We start from the raw sequence: 17,287 nt of genomic DNA, 5'->3' as shown, positions 1-17,287 counted from the left end.
ATTATGATTTAAGAGATGGAAAGAAGAGAGGCCTACAAATGGTATTAGGAATAGATCACTGAGGTAGGAAGAAAATCAGAGAAAATGGTATCCTGGTGGCCAAAGGAAGTTTCCAGGAGGGAGGGGTTCATAGTTTCTACGGTGGATGATAGCTGTACATGTGAACTTGTTGGAGAAAACATAAAAGAAGTTGTGTATGGCTCCTGACAGAAGATTTATCTTTATACAAGTCTACAGTGTCAACAAAGAATATGAAATACTTCACGGAGGATAAAAAGCTTGACTGCATTTTCAAAAACGGTATGATTATATATAAGAGAAGGGAGCCTATTGCAGAGAAGAAAATAGCATGAAGATGGATTTAGCTTTGAAAGGATGATTCATTCTGTAGCCTACAAGGTTTTAAATATTTGGTTAAAATCTTCAAAGGAAATCAGAAGGATTTCCGTTTAAACAGGTAAGAAAAGGGGAGCTTATATATTCTTGAATGGGCATGATGGGATGAAGGCAGTGTTTTAGTGGGATTGAATTAAAAGGCAGGATGATTTGCTCAGTGAGAGGGAATAAGTATCAGGTCATTCAGGGTGGTGGCTGCACATTTTAGATTGGGAAGTGTATCTGGAATAATAGAACATAAACCAAAAAACAGAAGTACAACATGTTTTTTCGTGAAATTAATATGCTAGTATTTTGTGCGAAGGTATTACCGACATGTGGTCTTTTCATATGAGTTTGAATCTCAGTGAGAATCATTAATGCATTTTGCCCACAAATGTCTCACAATTGCCTTCCCACTGATATTTACATGAACCTCACTCCAGGAATTTCCACTTCCAGAGCTTTTATTTCTCTTCCCGTGTTCAGATTACATTATGTATTCAATAAACTTGCTGAATAAAGTAAACACTTCAGATTAATCATTCAACACTCAATGAAAACAATGAGTACATGAGCTCATCTGCTCACATTATTATGGTCAAAGAAAGTGTCAAATAAATCTCAAAATCTCGGTTTAGATACCATATTTGAACATTTCCAACTGCACACGAGGTTATGAATTAATTCAACAATGAAATGCCTTATGTATGTCTTTCAAGGTTGACTTAATTCCACCGATCACATAAGGACCAGTTAAATATGATTATTTTATGGAAAAGAAGGCATTCTGGTTCTTTAATCTTAATTTTAAACAAATCATATTTTGGCTTCCTTTATGTGCCTCATTTATTTACATGAGTTTATTGTCAGAATAGGTAAATGCGCTGATCTCATGCAGCCTGACTTGAACTGGGTCAGTGGAGCGTTCTTCCAGGAGAGATCAATCATGTGATGTCCTACCTGCACTCACCCAAACAAACAGGGGTAAAGTTTTCATAGACATAACATTTATTTGGGAAATGTCGCATTTTCTAACCTCCTTTTGTTAAGTTAGAACTCACATCAGCATATGAACATATTTGGAAAGATTCACAAGAAGGAAACTTGATACACCTAAGCATTAGGGCTTGGCACATAGCAGATGCTCTTTATGTATTTAATTAATGAATGAACTGTCTTTGATCTTTTTTCCTCACACTTATCTGGCCATCAAAGTCTACTTTTTGCCTGATAAATTCCCACAAGGTTATCGTTGGATAAATACATACTTAGCAAGATAATGGAAACAACTTAAGTGCCTTTAGTAGATGAACAGATAAAGAAAATGTGATATATTTATATATGTGTGTATATATATATATATATATATATATATATATATATATATATCTACACATACACACAGTGGAATATTTTTCAGCCCCAACAAAGAAGAAAGTGGACGTGTTAATTAACTTCGTTGTGAGAATCATGTCACAACACATATGTATATCAACTCATCGCACTGTATACTTTAAAGTTTTACAATTGTATTTGTCAAATATACCTCAGTAAAGCTGGAGGAAAAATGCTGTCTCAAATATTTTAAAAACATCTATTCAATGTTAAAGTCTTACCTTTTGTTTTGAATGTTAAAGTCTTACAGAAAAGTAGCTTGCTAAATAGTTGTTAGTAAATGCCAGTCAATAGCATCTCTCAGAGTGAATGAAGAAAATGTAAATTCATCCCACTAAATACTGAGCCTATTCACAAAATAAGCTGGTTGGTTTAAGTTCCGAGCCCAATGGTATTGTCCTCGGGTCAGCCCCTGAGGGTTCTGTCCAATGGACCCTGCAGTCCTTCCTGTTTTTTCTAATTGTGAAAGCTCTGCCTTCTGGGGGCTTCCACTCAGGGGCTTCCTGATGAGCCCGATGACCCTGCCCAGAGCAACAGCAATCGGCCTGGGGCGCTGTGACTTCATTTGCATGTCTTTATTTTTAATATATATTTTCAAAGTGCACAAAATGGCACCTTTGTAAGCACTTTACAAGAACTGTGGTGAACTGTAAGAAGAGCATTCGACTGACTATATCGCAAACAAACAAATAGCCCCGAGGTGAAGCAACTTGCACATTGGAACTGCATGTGTTAGATCAGGGAGAGAAGATCTGTGCCCAACTCAGTAACAATTGCCCCAGCAGCAACAGCAGAAGCAGCTGGGCACCCGAGTAGACACACTCTGAAAGCTACCACGAACGTCCTTGCTATAAAGCGAAGGAGAAGTAAACGTTCTTTATGAGGCAGCGTTGCTCACATCAGGTTTTAATTGGAATCTGGGTAAGCGCTTACTCTGCAGAGTGAGGATCATGCTGCGCTCCACCACCCCGGCGTCGTTAGCGGCCACACACGTGTAGTCGCCGGCGTCCTCATTCTGCAGGAAAGAGCAGGGTTGGTAAAAGCGTGAGCTTCCGGGGCAGCCAAGGAACTTTGCTTACCCTGGTACTAGTTTACACAAAATTTCCTTTTTCAGAAGGCATTTCACAGAAGTAGAAAAATCTACATATATTTAATCTTGTAAATAGATTTAAAAAAGAAGAAAAAGCAATTCCCTAAATTTTTTTCAGAACAGCCTGTTAGTGCTTTCTGGGATAATTATTACTAAAAAATCAAAGCCAAAAATAACATTTTTTAATAATCATCTATCCAAAATTACCTTACTAAAGAAAAATGCTGACACCTTACAGTAATTTAAAAAGTGTTAAAATAATAAGGAAAAGTAATAAATATTGAGTCTTTTCTAATGGGATTAGTCAATTAAAAAAATAAGCTTAGCCTCTATCTAGAGTTTGAAATTTAGGAAAGTGAAAAGCTAACTTACTAGAAATTATAAAACACATTTGGGAATTAGAATGTAATTCCCAAATTTATACATATGTGGTACAAAAATAAGTACTACATGAATTTAGATATGGTGACTAATCGGTCATGGATTTTGCTAAAGGTCTTATGAATAGGAGACTTCTGGTCTTTTTTAAAAAGATTTTATTTACTTATTTTTAGAGCGCGGGGAAGGGAAGGAGAAAGAAGGGGAGAGAAACATCAATGTGAGGTTGCCTCTCCCACGGCCTCCACTGGGGACCTGACCCCCAACTCAGGCACGAGCCCTGATTAAAAATCAAACTGGCGGCTCTTTGGTTTACAGCCTGCACTCAGTCCACTGAGCAACTCCAGCCAGGGCTGACTTCTGGTCTTGTTAATAGAAACATTATGTCAATAAAGGGAAACTGAACTGCAGGATACAGAGGAGTGTGGGAGAAGGAAGACAGACATTAATTCAGATGTTCAATTGGGGGTGCCAATACATTATCCAAATAGAAATCTCTGAAAGGGAACAATAAATGAAAGGTGGAAGAGCTTCAGGGATGGAGGTAGATATTTAGTAATCTAAAACTATATGGCAAAAAAATTGTATTAGCATTAATGGTGGCGTTAGCAGAAGTGCAACAACTACATAAGTAGTAATGTTTGTGTGGACAAAGGGGGAAGTGAGATAATTTTGAGATATCATCTCAGAATTTAAGGGACAATCAACCACATCTGTTGTTGAAATCAAACCAAGGAGAATAAAAGACTGAGTGGTTCATTGGATGAGGTGATTAGATAGTGTATTTTAATTATTATTTTAATTAATCCAACAATGGGTTAAAAATAACCCATAGGTAGTCTAGTTGAGAATTTTTTAGATAAAATATCTCATTCACATGACCCTCAAATAAGAATAATTTAAAGCACCACTCACTTTTCAACTTAATGAAGTTTTTGGAAAACCTAATCGTTATCACCTTAGTGATAAAAACTACCCTGTAATTGCTTTGTAAATGTGTTTATAGTTCTTCACTTCCCAGTTCTAAAACAGTTTTCAGGGAGTTATCTGTGATGCTAAATGATAGGTCACTGATCAGGGACAGCCAAAAATAATTGATTCGAACCATTGCTTCAATTTTTTATAAGACCCCATTGATTCAGATTTTATGATTTAATTAAAAATGCGAGAGGAGCTTCTCCCTTCCATGGCGCCTGTACAAAGGCATTGACTGATGGGTACATGCACAATTTCAGTGTGTCTTACCACAGTGCCATAAATGGCCAGGGAGCCATTGCCAAGTTGACGGATTCTGTGGTTAACTTCAATGTCCACCCCCTTTCTGCTCCACTGGATGGTTGGGGCAGGTTCCCCTTTCACCTCACAGTTCAGAATTGCATTTCCACCAAGGGGCTCGATCCAGTTAGAAGGGTAATCACCTTTGAAGACTGGGGGTTCTGGGAAAAAAACACAGGGCACGTAGAAGTAAAAGGAAGCTCTGCTCATTTCTTTGTGATTTTGAGCTATTTAGAAAGGTAATTTACTGAAGAAGGGGGAGAGCCACTTACAAAACCCACAAATTTTCCAAAATCAACTCCTTGTGCTGATGAGCAACATAATCCCATCAGTTTCAATGATCTAAGCAAATGATCACACATTATACCAAATTCTCCCTTTGCTAACTGCTTCCCTACTTTGAGTTGAATGTTCACAATATTCTGTTTCTTATGAACTTGCTTCTCTGTGAATTAGGACTAAATGGATTACCCAACCGAAGTGACAGGGTGTTACTACATAATAAGGAAGCAGCTCATTTATTATAAATAAGTTGTAATAAGGTAGTTGTTATAAATAAATTTTACCTACCTTTCACATAAACAAATCCAATGGCCTTCACAAAACCAATGCTGTTCTCTGCGGTGCACACATAAGTACCCGAATCCTCTTTTGAAACCCTCTCAATGACAAGTTCGCTGTGGCCATTGACACTGTCAAAGTGGGCTGAGAGAAATAAGTTAGGAAACAGCACAGATACCTGTCAGTAACCTAGGAAAACAACCACAGTGGCTCTGAATTTGCAGGTTGGATTTATGAGTTAGTGATTGAACCTTGGAGAACAGAGCCTTTCCCACAGACCCCTTCTCCTGAGCTATTTGCTATGTCTACAGATGCTTGTTTGAAAAATGCAAAACAGCAGGAGGAATAGGAAAAGGGAATAAAAACAAACATTTAAACATTATTTTAGATTGAAAGTACACCTTTCATCTCAAAGTATTGCCTAAATCTGGCTTCTAGTCTCTCTGGGTTTCAAAAATCTTTCATGCAGAAATAAAAGGTTTTCCATTTAGTTTCTCTCACCACCACTTTTCCTCCCAATTTACATCAAAACCAAGGAAACCTTTTCAGTTGTAATTCAACTGACTTGGAGGGTCAGAGTGGGTGTCAAAAATACAGACACCAGATAGGTAATGACAACATGATTAAATCTGTTATGATTTACACTTTTCATAAGTGGTTATGATAGAAATACTTTCAAAGGTAATATAATATTTAGAATACATTATAAGATTAATTCTAAGGCAATGGGCATTAAATAAGTTTCTGACTAGACCAGTCAATATATAATTATGTTAGGTATATTTACCTTGCAGGTTTTCCCCATTCAAACTATCTTTTCAGATTTCATACTGCTGAACATTAGGTGAAAAATTAAGCTTTAAAATTTAGATAGCTAAACCAGTACTATACCTTCAGAAAACAGTACTTAGATATTTTTGCACTTTATTTGTCCTTAGTGACAAGTACTAGTATTATTAAGGTAGTATAGTTGATGAATTCCAGTCATTAACAAATATTTATAACAGAACAATCTCAAGCTTATTACTATTTTTCTAGCAAGATAATTATTAAACACTAGTTGGGCAGGATTTCAGAACTCCGTTTTGGACCAGTTCTCATGACTGCAACAACGTCTTTCTGCTGATGACGAAGTTTGACAAATAAGGAGCTATTTGTCCTCCCAGCTCCTGGGTTCCAGGCACAAACCACCTCAGTGGGTAGCACACATGTCGACTAGAAACTGGTGCACAATCAACTTACACTATAATAGAGACTAGTGAGTACAGTGAGACTCGAAGTTCTCTAGAATTAGGAGAACCTTCAGGACTCTAAGGTGTGTGATTCATTCATCAATGATGAGGGAGATCCTGTGGGTAAGTCTAGCTGCCAATACATACAATACAGTCTTCTGGGCAAGACAGATGATTTTTAGGTTAAAAAATCTACTTTTATCTTGCAATATGTGATCCTTTTGGAAGAATGACAAGAACATCATATAGCAGGTATAGATTAAAATCCAGGCAAAGGTACACATTTTACAGAATGCGGAGCAATCAGTTCTTCATGTAACTTTCAACCAATTCCCCCAGCTAAAGAAATGAAGACGGGGTTAGAGTTCTTTGCGTGTGTAGGTATTCTCTTCCGAAGAATTTAAATTACCAACCTGGGATAATGTTGTTATTGAAGGTCCATGTTAACTTGGGCAATGGAATACCGGTGGCTTTACAGCTTAATCGTAGCTGTTCTCCTTTATTTAATGACACGTCTCCAGGAAGTTCAGTAAAAGTGGGGAGAACGTGCACAGTCAGGCTGACGGTGTGTGTGTCTTCACCTGCAGCATTGTTCGCCACACAGGTATATGTGCCAGAATCCTCCGGCTTAAAAAAGAAAAATCATAGTGCTTCAATCATGGAATCTCACATCACGTTAGATACAGCACATGAACTTGCATAGCTTGGTCCCCAAATGAGGACTGTTATGTAAAGACAGTTGAAATGTCCATCTTGTAGCCTGACCCATCTATCTAGCTTTCAGCATAATTTAACATGTATAAGAGTTGAAACAAAAGCCCCTAGTTTACAGAACTCTAGTGATGTACAGGTATAAGAGCTGTACAGGTACAGAAAACTGTAGATTCCAAAGTCTGTTAAACACCTGGTGTACTTCTGCTCTGCACTGTGCAAATATGGAACAAGTAATTCTAAAGACTGGGCATGTGTTCACAGTACAGCTTGCTTTCTGGGTAATGCAGCCCCACAGATGACCAAATTTTCAAAGGAAATGGCAAGAGGAGGGGCAATGTTACCTGCAACCCTGAAGTTTCACTGGCTAAATCCATTAGTCAGTTCTTGGTACTCATGTGACTCGATGCAGTGGTGACACATGAAAAAATTATGACTCCCTTCTCTTTGAAACCATGTCTTCATTTGGCTTCCTGGACACCCCATGCCCCAGGTTCTTTCCTGTCTCACTTGTTGCTCCTTTTCTAACTCCTTTGGCTGGCTTCCCTCAACATTGCATTTTAGTGTTGACTGAGATGGGGGAGTGAGGAGAGGTAGACAAAGGTATATGGGTGATAAATGGTGACGGATGGAGACTTGGGGTGGGGAACACACAATACAGTGTACAGATGATGTGTTGTAGAATTGTGCACCTGAAAACTGCATAATTTTTTAAGCAGTGTCACCCCCAAAAGTTCAATAAAACAAAACAAAGAAACAGATTAAGTCCACCAAATTTAGTGAAATTTAGGCATTGTAAAAGGTAAGGAGGAGGAGTAAGATATGCACAAATGCTCTGAAATTGATTCACATTTTAATCATGTTTGATGTTTGGGGTCAAATGTGACACTCTCAAAACACATAACATTTTTTTCCAAAACATAACATTTTTTAAAGTCATGCAGTATGCACGGACATCTATTCCTCTTTAAGGGGACTGCCACTGAAAAACTGATGCTTTGAGAGCTGTCTTTCTGCAGACTGCTGAGGTTCCACTGGAGAACACTAAATGGATCCTCTACGACTTCAGTTTCCTTGTCAAAGATTAGAAAGGGTTATTTAAAAACCTGAAAAGACCCCCAAAACCGCTTCATGTATTGCTGAATAATACATCAGACGTTCTTACATCTCCATTCTTCTAATTCCCACACATGGTTATCAGTATGAAATAGAACAAAGGCACTTAGAATTTTTTTTCTGAGAAAATAGATTTCCATTACAATAAAATAACAATCGAAGAATGAGGCTAGTTATGAGTGACTATCTGTTTTATACTAGTCACAGACCTGGGACATATAATGAAATAGGTGTAAAAGAAATTTGGTGACTTGAAATGATGAGTATTTTTCTTTCATTATTAAAAAATATATTTTCATGTTATTACAAGGAAGAAGATAAATTAACAAGCTGGCTCGGTGTGTCTATTCACATCTATTACACTTACCACAACATTTTCCAGAATGAGCTCTCCATAGGGTTCAACAGTGTATTTTCCTAGCAAGTTAGCTAAAAGAACATTGTCTTTTTTCCAGTTTATTGCTGGTGTGGGGATTCCATCAGCCACGCATGGAAAAACAGCTTGCGAATTCTCACTGACCGTGTAGGAGACTTCTGTACTTCGGATTCTGGGGGGCACTACGAAGAGTTTAAAATAGATGGTCATTCAGAATGTTGAGCTCAATAATATCTTTATTCATACTGAAACTTAACACAAAGGAGTCTCTTTTCAAGGTAATTTTGCTAGAAACACTGAAAAATCTACTGAGATGCTGATTTGTTACTATAAAAGCAATCGGGATTTTTGATGCTAGCAGGAAAGATAATGGATTTGAATTTATTTAGCATATTTACAATTAGTTTCTGAGCAAAGGACTTAGAGCAGGGATGGAAATCTACATTGGACTTAGTTTCCTGACTTTTCTTACTTGAGTTTCTTGTCCTTTTGCAGTGAAGTAAAACAAATAAACATACAAGAACCACAAAAAACAAAAACACTTTTACAGCTGTATAACTGCCAGATTTGTATCGCAGACATATTATGAGAACAAACTATGTAAAGGCACTAACTCAAACACTAAAACACTACCCTGAACTGAACAGCACAAAGTGCTAAAGAGAAATAATTTATTGCAGTGCTTCCCATATGTTAGAGCAACTGCAAGTTAAAAACAGGTCAAGACACTTCATTCAGGTTTTATACTGTCACAGAGGACTTTTTATAGTGATTTTACTACTCTGCTCATTGTGATACCAAATATTTCCTGTGCCTAAAATTGTTTTGAACTAGAATTTAGGCAACAAAGATAAACTGAATGTGTTGGTGTACTGAAAAATATCTTAGTGCATGTAAAACTAAGACATTCTAAGGAAAAGGCTTTAAAGTTTTCAGAATATTTGGCTCAAAAAGTAAAAACTTCCCACCCAAAACAATGAACTTTGGAATCATTAAAACATATTAGTGATAAATGGATCAACCTTAACACTTTTAAAAAGTGACAGCTGGTTTCAGCAAAAATAAAGCTACGTGTAAAATCCAATTTTTTATCCTTTTTATGATGATATGAGTAAATATATAAACATATGATTCAGTATATGTCTAAACATTACAGATAATATGAAAAACATAAAAATCCATTTTGCTTAATAGTGTATCATAAATATTCAATTCATTTTTATTGAATTATGCTGTATTTTTATTATCTCTTTTATGCTGGTTTACTTGGTGTTGCCACTTCTGTTAATTGTTACAGAGTTATGGCTATGCCTTTATATTTGAGTTTAGCTTTGGCCACACACCATACATTTTGATATACCCTGTCCTTATTTTTATTGTTTTCTAAAGAATCTGAAAATAAAAAACACAAGACATATTCTTTGACATAATTGCTGGTTAGATTGGTATTTTTTCATTTGCTTGTGGTTGGGGTTTTGGCCTTAAAAGTTTATTACACGTTTCTAGCTTTACTGCATTGCAGTCATGAATTGTGGCATTTAAAAAAAAATCATAGTGATTTCTTTGTTGTTTAGTATCTGGTCTATTTTGGTAAATTTTCTACAGCTACTTGAGAAAAAAGAAGTATTGTTTATTTATTAGTCCCTTATTTATTAAGGGGCTCATCTGTATTAATTAGTTCAATTATATTAACTGAAAGCAGGTATATATCAGGAAAGAAGTTTAGAAAACCCACAGATAGTAATTTCTTGGCTAAATAATTTATTGATTCATTAGAAGTGATTTCATTAAACTTTTACTGTAACTATTGAGTTGTAGAATATTCAAATACAGATGAAACATAAAAAATAGCTTTCACAGATTTTTGAAAAAAGCAGACACTCTTCATTAAAACAAGAGTAATAAATAGTATTATTACTAAAACTAATAATAATACTAGTACTAACAATACTACTGAAACTGGTAGTTAGAAACAATTTGATTTGCTTATTGTTTCCTACCACTGATGTTAATAGTTATTCTATCTTTTGTTTTATAATATACATTATCAACTAAAATATTTCCATGCTGATCTTGAGGAATTTTGTTGTTGCATACAAAGAAAAGAAAGGTATTTCTTTTTGTTATAAAAATATACATGTACCTTATGATCTCACTTTTAAATGAAACCTAATCAACATCGAAATTAAGAACAATCTGACAGTAACCTGAGGGGTGGTGGGAGAGGTTAATAGGGGGAAAAGGCAGGAGAGTTTTCAGGAACAACTATAAAGGACACTTGGACAAAACCAAGGGGGTGTGGAAGCAGGAGAGAGAAGTGGGAATGGCTGGGGTAGAGGGGAGTGGTCAGGGGTAAATGCAGACAACTGTACTTGAACAACAATAAAATAATTTAAAAATACATGTAAACATTTTGCTATTTTAAAATAATGAACCAAATAGATCTCTAATGCTCATCAAGTTCACACTGTATTTATAATGCAGGTCATGGTGATTAGTTTTGAGCCAAGATGACTTTCAACTTGAGAAGTAAAGCAGACAGTCACAAACACAAAAGGACTTTTCGTAAGCCAAAGTATAGATCCCAATAACCACAGTATGACGGGATTATTGGCAACACAATAATTATCTTGGTTGTATTCATTAAATCTCTCCTTCTCACTCACATGTGCTCACACACAAATAGAGAATGCCCACGGAAAACAGATTTGAAGGGCAAGTGTACCTACACCACACACGTGTGCGTGCATACACACGCACACACCATATTTTGAATTGCTGGTTTTGCATGGTTTTGATCTCCACCAGATGTCTTCTCAGCAGTCTTTGCTCTTTGCCATGGTCATGCAGCAGACTGAAATGATTTGCATGAAACCACCTACCATGGACAGTGAGCCTGGTGCTGGAGCTGCGTGATCCTGCCACGTTGGCCGCGGTGCACGTGTACTGGCCGGCGTCCTCGGGCTGAGCGAATGCTATCTGCAGAGCCCCGGAGCTGAGGGTGCGCTGGCGAACTGACTCCACGACTGCGTGGCCGTCTTTGTGCCACGTAATGCCAGGTGGTGGGAGGCCGTCTGCCTCACACGGTAGTGTGACGGGCTTGTCCACGGCAGTGATGTGTTCCTTTGGATGGGGGCTGATGACTGGAGGAACTGAAAGACACGAAGTTCCAATTTCACCTTAAAGGCATGGATGTGCCATTTATACACCACAGTACTGCTCCAGCAAAGGGAAGTCACATGGAGAAGAAACAAAATCCTGACTTTAGCTGGTCATCATCAACGGGGCTGCTAGAGTTGGCTCTCCTGAGTTCATTTCAGAAAATTATTCTCTATAGATTTAGCAAGTTAAATAGTCATCAATTTTAAGTAAGGCTGTACACAGCCATGGCTGCCGTGGCTCAGTGGACTGAGTGCTGGTCCGAGAGCCTGAGGGTCACTGGTTTGATTCCCGGTTGAGGCACATGCCTGGGTTGAGGCACATGCCCAGTAGGGGGCGTGTGAGAGGCAACCACACACTGATGTTTCTCTCCCTCTCTTCTTCCCTTCCCCCTGTCTAGAAATAAATAAAACATATTTTTAAAAAGTCTATAAACATATTCCCAAATGACTGCATATGCAGAAAATTTAGGCTCTGTTGACAAAGGCACTTCTTTTTAACATATATGTATTGCGTGATTCACTATATCTACTTAAACTTTCAAACTAGATCCCTTCAAAATTTGTAAATTATTTAACTTTACTCATGCATTTTCTGCAGTGCTTACTGTGGTATCTCATATATAGTGGCCATATTTAATGAAGTATTATTTGAATGCATGACTAAATAAATGAATGGATCATAGAAAAATTATATAGATAAAAATCTTCCCACTTCTTTGGAAAAACTGTGGAAGGGCTTATGACAAGGATTTTTCTTCCCAGTGTTTCCAACAGGTTGATTACCCTTTAGGTATTGGCCTGAATATTCTATGGAGACTTAAAGACATACTCAGTAAGTGTGAGAGAACAACCTACAAAAAGCACCAGGAGAAAGAAATGGATGACACACTCCCTTAAGTCCAGAGACAGTGACAAGTTGCAGAGACAACCGTCAAGGTAAAAATACCCCTTTAAGGGTGCGGATGCAAAACGATCCTCTCAAACATCTACCACCCATTTAAAAATGCCTGGGAGACAAGGCAAAGACTATTGTTGGCCTTCTATTGTTGGCCAACACTATTCATTGTTGCCACGTGCTGACCGAGAAATGAAATCAGAAACAAGAGATCTCCGAGAACTCCACTCTTTCAAGTAATGCCCTGTGCATGGCAAGTCCTGGGGAACTCGAACGATCAGCGACGTCTCCAGAGGCTGTGGAGAGATGGTCAACTACGTAGAGACCAAATCTTAGGGTGCACTAGTGGTGATGAGTAAAATAGAATCACCAAGTTGTGAGAAAACACGACTAAGCATGTTGAAATGATCTAGACCAACCAAAATTATTTGGTTGAATTTGTGCTTGCAATTACTGTATGTGCAAGGAGAGGTTGTATGCAGAATTTCCCGTGTCTCCAGAGTGTGCGATTATCTCAGGTTGCTTTTGGGATGTTGAAATGCTATTAGTTGTTTCATGTGCTTCTTTGCCCCATAACTGCTCATATCAATAATTTTAAACAATTAGTGAAAACAAAAGGCCCCTCAAATCTGGAAATGTTCTTTTCCATGACCTGTATGTTGCTAAAATGAGTCTTTCTTGGTCCTTATCCTACTTGACCTCTTGCTGGCATTCAACAAATCCGTCCTCTTACTTCTTGACACACTCTCTTCTCCCAGCCTCCGCCTAGTTTTTCTCCCACATCTTTGCCCTCTCCTGTATTTTTTCCAGTGTCCTCTCCTTTCCTAAGGTCCTAAACAATGCAGTGTCCCAGGGCTTTGTCCTTAGCTCCTTTCTATCCAAATTCTCAACCATACTTCTGAGTTAAAACACACTGATTATTTCCTAATTTATGTGTTAGACTATACTTCTCCCATGAGCCCTGAATTCATAAATATTCAACTGTTTTTCAACATCTCCACTAGGATTTCTCAGTTTCCCACATTTAACATGATTAAACACAAACCATGGTTTTTCTCCTCTGAAACCAGCTCCTCCTCTCTCATTCCCTGTGGCACTATCATCTGCTCACTAGCTCAAGCCCAAAGCCCAGGAAACATTCATTCTTCTGTTTTCCTGACCTCCCAAATCGGATTTATCAGCAATCATGGCAATTACGCCTCCGAAGATATTCTGAACCCATACCCGTTTTCATTAACTCTTGCAACTCAAACACCTACCCCCACTCCTGGTCAGACCAAATACCCGGTCTAGCTGAGTTTAATAGTTCTTCCAGCTCTAGTCTTGCCTTTTCTCTAGACTATGATCTATGTAGCAGCACAAGAAATTGTCCTAAAGGCAAACCAGAGTCTTGGTTAAAGGCTTCCCACGGCACAGAGGATGAAATCTAACCTTCCTCTGGTCGTTCTCCATGTACTGGCCCTGCCTGCTTTTCTGATAGTCCTCACACTCTGCCAGCCTTCCCATCACTCATCACCATGTAGCCACACTGGCAGGCTTCCTTCCTTCCTCTCTCCAGCCCTTGGGCATTGCACAGGCTGTCCTCCTTCCCTCGGAAACTGCCACCTTTAGGTGACTGAGCTCATCAGCCAAGCCTCGGCTTATATGGGACCCTCTCAGAGAAGCTACTTTAACCACTACAGTGGTCCCCACGTTTCCCCATTATTTTCTATCTCAGACTTTCCCCGCCTCTGCCTCGCATATATCAGAATTGATACTCACTTCATTTATTTGGTAGTTCCGTTGTTTTTCCTGTTTTATATTATAACGAAAGAATCATGTCTGTAATATTCAATGTATTTCTACTTACTATCCCAATAAATATGTGTTGAAAAATACAAAGAAATTAGATTTACCATCTGCAAGCAAGTGAGTTTTACCATAGTCATTAATCCACTGTAAGGACCTCACACTATAAGGAAATTCGAAACCAGCTCATGCAAATTCGGTCACTCGGAACCCATTTAGTGCACTTCCTCGTTTACAGTGGCAATACATGAGACACAACAATTATATGAAGCAAATACCAGTGAAATGTGAACACCCCCCACGTTGTCTTGAGAACAATTTTTTCCCATCGAGTTGGTTTCCCTGCAGTTATGATTTGTTTTTTTTAAAGTTGATATTACAATCTAATGTTTCATATTGTATTCAGAGTAGTGTTATGGAGAGAGTGGTTTTAAAAGTCACCTGAAATATGAGCTGCAGTGAAATACGGTTCCAAAGGGAGGCTCAGAGGAGTTCAGAATATGGTGAGTTTTCTTATTACAAACAATGCAAATGCCTCCCCATCCCGAAACATTACATTTTCTTCTTCACTCATAAGTGTCACACAAAAGCAACAAGGGGATGTGAACTGAGAATGTTGAGAACTCTTTCAGATGCACGAATTGTGCTATTCACGGTTGCAAGTGCCTTTGCAGGGAAGACATAGAGGTTTGGTTTTGGGGTACCTTGAACATTTAGCTTGATTTTGCCCAAGGCCGTGCCAGCCGGACTCTGAGCCACGCACATGTAAATGCCAGCATCTTCTCTGACAGCGCTGGAGATCTGCAGGCCGCCACTAGGCAGGACTACGTGGCTTTTGCCTACATCACAGAAACAAAAGCAGAGCAAGAGGGATTTTTATTTTCATTAACGAAATCACACCAACTTCTGCCTTAGAAAACACCACAGAGCCACGATTTTCTTGATGGAAACAGGGGTTGATACCTGAACTGAGGACATTGATGCCTTCCTTCTGCCAAGTGATGAGAGGGCTGGGTGTCCCCGTTGCTTCACACGGTAACAAAATGGGATTGTTCAGAATGACGTCTAGTTCACTTGGCTGAGGCTGAATGGCTGGAGGCTCTAGAAGAACCAGTCAACAGAAATATAAGCAACAGCAGAACAGTCTCTAGCAGCCATGAGGTTAAACGTGCCCACATTCAGAATTCCGAGACTCTAGTGATTTTTGACTGTCCCAGGAAAAAGAGAACATTGGCTATACGACTCTGTTTGAGTCTTGCTACTACAGCCAGTTTCCACGAGAAGACCAGAAACAGGAACAAAACATCACAATTCAAGAAGAAAAATAATTTGGGTTTGCTATCGGTGGGTTGTCTTTAGTTTATTGAAGACTATCTACCAGGATTTCTTATTCTCAACAGAGGACTGCGGTTCAGAGTTCTAGGCAGTACCACATTCCAAGAATAAACACAACAAAATGAAACACAAAGACCACATCAAGTTTTCAATGACAAAACAGTCTTCCATACCCTGGACACGAAGGGTCACATGTCGATGGGCAGAGCCAGCTGCATTCCTGGCGACACACGTGTATCTTCCGGCATGGCTTAGTTCAGTGGCAAGTATTTCAATGGTTCCTGAAGAGAAGAAAGTTTTCGGGCACAGTGCAGCTCTGCTTCTCTGGTTCAATAAACTATGTCTCTCTGGCTTTCGTGTTTTCACCCTCATAGCTCAGCGGTGCTTGGCTTATATTCATATTTGTGCCCCCTGAAGTGTCCAGCAAAGTACTTCTAAAATCATTATTAGTTCTGCTCCTGATCTAGCTGTCCACTTTGTTTGCTTTTGTTTTAGGTATGGTTATTAATAACTGTGAGTTTGCTGTCGGGGTGGGAGGAGGAGAAGGGGGGAGAAGGTATGGAGAATAAGTAGCATAGATGGTAGGTAGAAAATAGACAGGGGGAGGGCAAGAATAGTGTGGGAAATATAGAATCTAAAGAACTTGTGACACATGGACATGAACTAAAGGGGGGAATGGGGGATGGGGGTATGCAGGGTGGAAGAGAATGGGGGGGAAAATGAGACAACTGTAATGGCATAATCAATAAAACATATTAAATATCATTATTAGCAGCTTCATTGAAGCAACATTTACATACCATAACATTCACCTATTTAGCTGTGCGACTACCTCCAAATCTAGTTTTATAATATTTGCATTTCCCTAAAAAGAAATTTCAACCCATTTAGAGTCGATCCTCACTTCTAACCCCAGCCCCGGCAATTGTTAATCTATTTTCTGTCTCTATGTCTTTGACTTTCAGAACATTTCATACAGATGGAATCACGTAAGTCTTTGTGTCTGACATCTTTCACTGTGAGCACAGTGTCTGAGTTTCATCTGTTCTAGCATGTGTCAGTGTTTTTGTTCCACTTTCTTGCTAAATAGAATTCCATTGCATGGATTATACACATTTTGCTTATCCATTCACCAGATGATGGCCAACTGAACTGTCTCTATTTTTGTCTATTATGGATTATACTGTATGAACATTTGCACACAAGTTTTGTGTGGACACATGTTTTCATTTCTAGGAGTAGATACCTAGGCATGGAGTTGCTGAGTCACATGGTAACCCTGTTAAACATTTTCTTAGCATAATGCTTCATGCCGAAAGGTAGTTAATGTGTGTTTTATGATTTTAATTGCCACCAATTTATACAGGTTTCTGAGAAAGCAAAAATACTTTGTTTTGAAAGCCAAGTTCCATCTTGTGAACTAATTTTCCATATTTCCCTTCTATTGAAGAAATAAACAAACTCTTTTAAAATAATATGCACACACTCATAAAGCCCCAGAATACTAGTTGTGACATTAGTTTATCTCTAGTGTACCTCCTCAGTGTAGGATGCGTTTCCAGAAACACCAATATGAATTATCTATACTTTCATTAA

At 38.4% G+C, this 17,287-nt stretch overlaps 1 protein-coding gene across 3 annotated transcripts in view; it reads right to left on the bottom strand.

Moving 5' to 3' along the window:
* Positions 1-17,287, bottom strand: part of HMCN1 (hemicentin 1) — a 389,618-nt gene that overhangs the window by 41,491 nt on the left and 330,840 nt on the right. For all 3 annotated transcript variants that reach the window (XM_053658522.1, XM_053658525.1, XM_053658524.1), the window contains exons 78-86: positions 15,865-15,972; positions 15,320-15,457; positions 15,061-15,195; positions 11,395-11,664; positions 8,504-8,694; positions 6,723-6,936; positions 5,087-5,221; positions 4,487-4,677; positions 2,707-2,788 (exon numbers count right to left, since the gene is read on the bottom strand). In XM_053658522.1, coding sequence (XP_053514497.1) covers positions 2,707-2,788; positions 4,487-4,677; positions 5,087-5,221; positions 6,723-6,936; positions 8,504-8,694; positions 11,395-11,664; positions 15,061-15,195; positions 15,320-15,457; positions 15,865-15,972 — 1,464 coding nt within the window. The remainder of the gene's footprint in view (positions 1-2,706; positions 2,789-4,486; positions 4,678-5,086; positions 5,222-6,722; positions 6,937-8,503; positions 8,695-11,394; positions 11,665-15,060; positions 15,196-15,319; positions 15,458-15,864; positions 15,973-17,287) is intronic.

The sequence above is a fragment of the Artibeus jamaicensis genome, unplaced genomic scaffold, assembly GCF_021234435.1.
Source record: "Artibeus jamaicensis isolate MK-2021 breed Jamaican fruit bat unplaced genomic scaffold, CSHL_Jam_final contig_2170, whole genome shotgun sequence".
NCBI lineage: Eukaryota > Metazoa > Chordata > Mammalia > Chiroptera > Phyllostomidae > Artibeus > Artibeus jamaicensis.
This window is presented reverse-complemented; position numbering and strand designations above follow the sequence as displayed.